The 7526-nt window shown below is 39.9% G+C and overlaps 1 protein-coding gene across 1 annotated transcript in view; it reads left to right on the top strand.

Moving 5' to 3' along the window:
* The first annotated feature begins 1009 nt into the window (after positions 1-1009).
* CREB1 (cAMP responsive element binding protein 1) overlaps positions 1010-7526 on the top strand; it is a 20868-nt gene continuing 14351 nt past the window's right edge. The window contains exons 1-3 of the mRNA XM_009637475.2: positions 1010-1126; positions 4605-4751; positions 6738-6838. Of these exons, the coding sequence (XP_009635770.1) occupies positions 1013-1126; positions 4605-4751; positions 6738-6838 (362 nt within the window). The 5' untranslated portion in view covers positions 1010-1012. The remainder of the gene's footprint in view (positions 1127-4604; positions 4752-6737; positions 6839-7526) is intronic.

The raw sequence follows: 7526 nt of genomic DNA, 5'->3' as shown, positions 1-7526 counted from the left end.
GAGGTAATACCCATTCTTAATATTTGGTATTTGGAGTTCTGTATAATACAGCGGTATTGCTGTATCACCATCGGGAGCCTTTCCTTGTATTTTGAGGTTCTTTTTTATATATTAAGTATTTTCATATCAGTCTTCAAAGAACTGAAAAGTAATTTTCACAGATCAGTGCGGAATTTAACATTCATTGCACTCTGCCTACATGCATGGTTTTGGAAGTTACGCAACCTCTTTTTATAGAGTTGTGCATTCTGGTGATCTAGGCTTGCTGGGTTATTGCTTAGAAATGTAAGTGTCTTAGGAGCTATATATGATATGAAACTTAGGTCATGACAAACTGCTATGTACCTCTAAATATAAAAATATTTATTGATGGTAAGGTTCAAGTAGAAATGGCTTCCATCATTATGTATGCTGACTTTAAGACTACCGCGTAAAGAAGACTTAAGCTGCTGTGACGTAGGGCCATACAGTCTGGTTGTGGAAAGAATTTGCATGGAGATGTTGCATATTTAGTTCAGACAGAAGAAGGCTGGAAACGAAGGGCCCAGCACAGAAGCCATTTGCTGTTGGTTATCTGCAAACTGCACTTGCGGGGGAGAGGGAGGGCTGTAGCAGGGCAAATTGTCACCTCGGCGCTGAGGGAGCGCCCTGCCTGACAAACCGCCTGTCCTTATTCCAAATTGCGGAGGTGCTAGGTCATCGTAGTGCAATTGCTCAAGCAATTTTTTTAAGATGAGCAAACGGCATTTTTTCTGAACTCATTACTGGAGGAGACTGGACCTGTTTTTTTTTTTTAGAAACATTACACGCAGAAAAATCAACCTGAGGCAGACACCTGGCATGCAAAAATTTTGCCTGAATGCTAAGGGTTTGGCAACATTTTAATAAGCGAATGAAAACAGTATGTAGTAATGGGAATTCAGCTGCAGTGATTGCTACCAGATCCACCAAGAATAATGGACTTGCATACCAACCCAGACTTACGACAAATATTGTGATTGTAGGTAACTAAATGACCATGGAATCTGGAGCAGAGAACCAGCAGAGTGGAGATGCAGCGGTTACAGAGGCAGAAACCCAACAGATGACAGTACAGGCACAACCACAGATTGCAACGTTAGCCCAGGTATAAAATCATACGGTGTAATAGTTTTACCTATTGGATAATTTTTTTTAAGAGGGATAATGTCTGCTCATGGGCCTGAGAGAAGGTTCCATTGATACGATTCTGAAACAGGTGTGATGTATAGGTGCTGTAATGTTTGTCTTCGCATTTTTAAAGCAGTAGTGATTTTTAACTTCCCATCACACTAGGCCGTGTTGGTTCTGAAGAACTGTATGTGTGTAAACTGTGTAATGTTAACAGAATAATGAATTAAAGTATTTCTAGCATTCTTTACCACAACCATACCACTGAAAAGTATTTTTTCCAAAACATGTAATATACTGTCTTTTTTATATTGACTGGATTGTTTTGCTGTTAATGTTTTCTGTTAAAAACTTATCTATAGCAGTCAGTTTAATTCTGAAGAAAACAAACTGAAAATATAGATTAATAATGCAGCAAATACAAATCTTATCAGATGGGATCAATATTGTAAACATAATCAAGTGGAACAACCTGGCATTTGACAGCTCATGTTACCCTGTTGTCTCCAGAATTTCACAGAATTATTGGCTGTTTAGAGAGACAGTAACAGATCATCTATTACCCCCAAATTATTTTGGAGAGACAAGAAATATGATCCCAGCTACATCACTAATTTTGGAACCCAGTTTCATTCTTGGATACACTGATGGTTGGCAGAAGCAACTCCATTGTGTAAATGAGTACAGAATCTGTTTGGCTCTCTTCTGTAACCATTTCATTTTAAAACTACTTGCAGTCTGCAAAGAACAAACAGGATTTTTAGATCTTACAGTTTGGGTAATTGAGTGTTTTTTAAGTGGCACAAATGTTAAATCACCATTTTGTAAATGATTAATGTCTTTTTAAAGTCATTACACCTTCTGGTAAACCAGTGATAATACGCTTTCATTCAAGTGATAGTATAGGGACTGGAGCTGTTGAAATGCACGGGGTGATTTTGTTCAGTGAAGCTGTAGTGTGAATTTCCAGGACACCAGCTGCCCTGCACCAGCTTGCCTCTTTGGGCAGTTTTCTCGCTGTCTAACTTAGGCACAGGATGTAGGTGGTGTGAATAACACTTCAGTGTGAACTGAGTGGAAGTAGTTTATTTCTCTTGCAAAACCAGTAAACTGCTTCTCGCTTGGTATGCATTAAGACGTAGTCCAGAGAAGCAAGAATGTTTAAATTCGTATGCTAGCATACTAACCTGAAGGTAGCTGAACTTACAGATATGTAGTGGGTTGAATGCACTTTACCTGGGCAAAATTACCCCTGTACTTGAATGAGAATTTTTTCCAAGTAAGAAAAAGCTACACAGCTTTTATGGTTAAAATCCATGTGAACCACAAAGAAATAGGTTCTATTTTTCCTAATTTCCTCTGTTGTCATTCACTGTATTATTTGCACCTTAGCTTTACCCCAGGCTTTGTATTCCTTGCGGAGGTGGTATAGCAGTCAAAACGTAATCCCTTGTTCTGTTCACATCAGTGTTACGTTATTACAATATTTTTAATATGTGAAGGGGCTGTGTTTGGCATTAGGGAGTGCCCTCGGAGGCTTAGGCAAATCTAAATAACTAATTACGTCAATCTGATTCTTTCATTATCTCTTGTAAGGTCACCCCTCTTGTAAGCTTAGTTTAATTGCTGCATTTCTAGTGAGTTCAGGGTAGTTTTCAGAGTAAAAAGGAAACTCGGTTCCAGTTCCACAAGGTATGAGTCAGACACATCTGCGGAAGTTACACTGCTGTTGGCTTAATCCAACTGCAGCGTGGCCTCCAGTTGATCAGCTTTGCTGTCATTGCCAAGGACTGTTTAGTCAGACATGCATTATTAAAAAAGGTCGCTTGGGAAAGGAATATAATTTGCCAGAGGAAAGTGTGCTCATGTTAATCTCGGCCCCGGTTTCTCTCAGATGCGATTTAAGTACTGCCATGTAATGCTGCAGACGTTTTCATAAAAAAGGGGAGGTAAAGGCAAACACAAATTTGTGGATTAGGGAGAGACAGCTGTGGAGGAGAGAGGTCTACATGTAATTCCCCTTAATTTCGTTGTTAAGCAAGATTTCCTTGTAAGTGGCGGATGTTTGTGGAAATTCAGAGGTTGGCTACTGCAGCTTATTGAGAACCACGTGTTCATGGGGACAGCAGAGGATTTACTTCTGCATTCGGTACATAGCAGCTCTTTGAGATGAGGTAGGACGGCAGCGCAGCCCCTTCTTGCACTGTAGCTACATGGATCGAATTTCTTCAAAATGCTGTTGAACGCTGGAAGACTGTTAAATTTTAGACTCGGGTGTCTAGAAGGCTGGCTAGTCAGCAATCTATGGCCTGGCTGAGGTCTGCCAGAGCAGCTCACGCGTGCCTGCAGTCCTTCCCTGAGGGCCACAGTGGTGCGAGTCAGGCCCCAACCAAAGGGCGGTGCGTGCTGGTATGGCAGCCCTGGCACCCTCCTGCCTGTGTCGGGCGTCCCCCAGGCGTGAACACGTCCATTGCGTCACCAGTCGCTGAGTACTGGATGTGCACCGGGGCATCTGCCCAGCCACGTAGCAACCTGGGTGCATGGCCCTTCAGCCGCCCTTAATAGTGCTTGTGACCTGCCACAGAGTGAGTCTTCCCCACGTGGTGTGAACAGCTTCAAGGGGGTATCGCTGTCCTTGGAGCCTGAGCCCCTGCGCAGGATGCACGCGGCCGTGCACGCAGTGCTTACGTACCGTGCTGAAGTCATTATTTTATCCCTGCTGGCATAGCCACTATGCCTACAGGTCTGTGCTGGAAAAGCAAAATTGTGTTTAGGAGTTGAGTATTTAGAATGTGGGCCATTTTTCCTCATAGAAATAACTCTTAAGACTAGAGTTTGTGTTGACCCGTTACACTGAATCACAATAACTGCCTACAAACCATTTGTTTCCACTGCAAACCCATGGGTTTTCTGCTGGAACACAGTCAGTTTTCTTTATTTAGATGGACTTTGCCAACTACTCAGTATGGTTTAGTCTCTAGAAAGTCTGAAAGGTATGACTCCTTAAAAAATTTAACTTCTTACATCTGGCAAACACTTTGCATTTTCTTGAGTGAGAACAAGAATAGCTCCACTCCCATATGTTTCTGCCTTTGACTCAGCAGTGTCTGTAGGAGTACACCCAAGTCCTAGCAGTATCTAACTGAAGTAAGTGAAAGGTAATAATGTGTTTTTATTAGGTTATCTCAAAATAGAGACAGTTGTGTTTTTCTGATTCTTGTCAGTGGTTTTACAAGCGATGTTTTGAGCCTGCAGAAATTCTGCATTAGATTAATTTGTAAAGTAGGTCAGATGTTGGGCTTAGGCAGTTCAGGGGGTTTTACGTTACGCTGAAACATTTGGGTCATCTAACTGGGGTCTAGAAGACACCATGATTCTTTCACCAAAAAGCGTTCTCAGTAGCGAAATAAGATTTTGCAATAACCTAATTTATGCCCACTGTCTCGTCTTTGCAGGTATCTATGCCAGCAGCTCACGCAACGTCTTCTGCGCCCACGGTGACCTTAGTTCAGCTGCCCAATGGGCAGACGGTTCAAGTGCATGGAGTAATTCAGGCTGCCCAGCCATCAGTTATTCAGTCTCCACAGGTCCAGACAGTGCAGGTACTGACTGAAGAAAATTCCTGTTATGTGAATTGGGCCCTTTTGAATAGTCCTGCCAGTTCACTGGTTTCTAATGTGTTTGTGTCCTGGATTGTGTTTTTGCTTATATAAACTTCTTACGAGCACGTTGAAGGCAAAAACTGTACAGTATTGGCTACTTTGTGACTTTTTTTCCTGTCCTGGCTTAACCACTTTTCACTTTCAAACATTGCTGAGTTTCATTTCCGTCTAGAATTTGGTTGGTGAGTTTAACAGCTTCATGTTTTTTTCTTACAGTACTACTCTAGTTTTTCTCTCCACTCTATTTTCATACATCTTTATTAAGTAGGAGTTCATACTATTCTGAAGTGAACAAATGGGATTTTTTTTGTAATGTAATCTTTAATCATTAATGAGGCTGATATTCTGGGATGAGAGTCTTTGCTATTTAGAAAATATTTGCATTGGTTTACAAAACAGATGTCTGTATGTTAATGGTCCTTAAAATAAACCTATCAGTCGTCTCATAAAAACGGTTTTAAAATTTGCCTGTTGAATGTTGTTTGCTTTGTAAAGCCTTAGCATTTTGTCTTCTGTAAACCGAGACAGATAACACAATATGAGGTAGCTTGAAGACAGAGGAGACAAGTAGTCTGAAATCTTTAAAACCTGTAACTTTTTTTTTTTTAAGTAGTGATACTGAACGCAGAAAGAGAAATTGCTTGGCGTACAGCAGCTACACAGGGCAAGGACTGTACATCATTCCTTTGCTATTAGTACACTGAGCTCAAAAAAAGTTTAATTTTAAAAAGTAGACATTGTGATTATTTGATACAGATATTTAGCTGGGTATTATTTTAAAAAATAATAAGGCATGCATAATTTAAAACTAGGCCATTCTGATGATAATCTTTTGTTTACTCCTTGTCAGCTTTAGTGCTGAGTTTCTGGCAGGCTCTACCCTCCTCAGCCACTGGAGTCAAAAGTTTAGAGTTTTAATCTCTCAGAGGTGAGCAGTTTTCAGATAAGTGCACAAGTTACTTGCCCAGGGGTGGAAGATAAGAGACTGGCAGTGAAACCATGCTTGGAATTCACCTGGCTCAGTACAAAGCCAGAACCAGTTTGGAATGCTGCACTATTCAAATCCCCATAGTTAGTCAGCCCTGGACCTATTCAGGCCCTTTATCTGATAACCGTGAGATTTGGATGCCAGTAAGCTTTTTGAGCCTTTAGGAATCTTCCCTACAGTGCATAAAATGTCAGACTGTGAGCTACCTTTCTCACACAGGCATTTCTCTATCCACTGTCTTTAGCTTTTGTGTATTTGTCTTGTGACTATAGTCTTTTGGAAAACGGTCTCTGTTTCTGTGTATTGGAGATGTTTTTACATTTTTGGCACACATCAAATTTAAAATTATTGAAATATGATTGATACAAACATATTAGCTTTCCTTCATAAATATTTGTCCTTTTTTTTAGCACAGATGTTCAGAATTGCAGCACTGCATTATTTTTTTAGCATCTTCATGTATGACATTTTCCTGACAATTCCCCCCCCAAAAGGCAGTATCTCAATAACATATCTACCCAGTTATTTATAAATTGTTGTTTCTCAACCTCAGTATTTTGCTCTTTGTTTCCAAAGATTTCTGCTATATTAATTTGGTTTTTGTTTTTCTCTCCCTAAATTTTACTAAAGATCTTTCTTTGTTTCCTTAAAATGGATGGAAACAAGGAATCGCAGAAAGCAAAAAGTGTATGGAATTACTGTTTATATTTTCTTATTGGGGTATTTAAATTATAGAGGACACTCTCACAGGTAGATAACTGACTATGGTCATTCTTCACCAGATCTGTTACTAAACAGCCTGCTCTTTCTGTTCATTGCCTAGGTAGAAGCACTGTAGAATACTTGCATTGTAGTGTTCTTCACAGGATGTCAACATTTCCTTAAAATAAAGACATTGGAAGTGTCTTGTTGAGTTTGATTGCTGTTCTTATTTACAGATCTCCACTATAGCAGAAAGTGAAGATTCACAGGAATCAGTAGACAGTGTCACAGACTCACAGAAACGACGAGAAATTCTTTCCAGACGACCCTCCTACAGGTATGGAGGTTAAAAGCAGAAGCATTTTGCTTGATGGATGTGTTCTTCACATGGGGAGACAAACAGTATGATTGTATAGTTATTTTTAGGTTTACCATTTAACTGAAATCTCTCTTCTGCAATGTCTTTCCATGGAATAGGATGTAAAGAGAGAAGCAAATAAGAGGAGGAGGAAGAAACCTCAGCTATTACACTCAGTTAAGGCAGAAATGAGCTGAGAATAAGTTAATTGCCAAATTTGTGAAATGTTGAGGTGTCATTGTGCTGGGTGCCTTAGAGATAACTTTAATGGATACTTAATACATGAAATACACCGAAGCTTTGCAAGAAAGTGACTTCTGTAAAATCGGTAGTCTGCAAAAAATCAACTCTATTGTTTTTCATTACTGTTGAAATGCTAGCAGCAATCAAACTTAATTCCTTTCTCCCATGAGAGTTTCAATGAACATGTGGTGTTCTGTGGCTCAGAGAAGATTTCTGTTTGAGCAAAATCAGTTGTGTTTAAAGTTTAAGAAGTCAGGGTATGAGTTGAATGTAGTGATAGGCATCTAGTATCTTTAGTTGTCATGGCAAATACTTCTGTGGTAAGACCAAGTGAGGTGCTCCTTCACATGTGTCAGTTCTATGCTACTTTATTAATTAAGCCCTTGCACAGCTTTTTCTGGCTGTACTAAATCTCACTTTTCAT

The sequence above is a fragment of the Egretta garzetta genome, unplaced genomic scaffold, assembly GCF_000687185.1.
Source record: "Egretta garzetta isolate BGI_Z169 unplaced genomic scaffold, ASM68718v1 scaffold474, whole genome shotgun sequence".
NCBI classification, from domain to species: Eukaryota; Metazoa; Chordata; class Aves; order Pelecaniformes; family Ardeidae; genus Egretta; species Egretta garzetta.
This window is presented reverse-complemented; position numbering and strand designations above follow the sequence as displayed.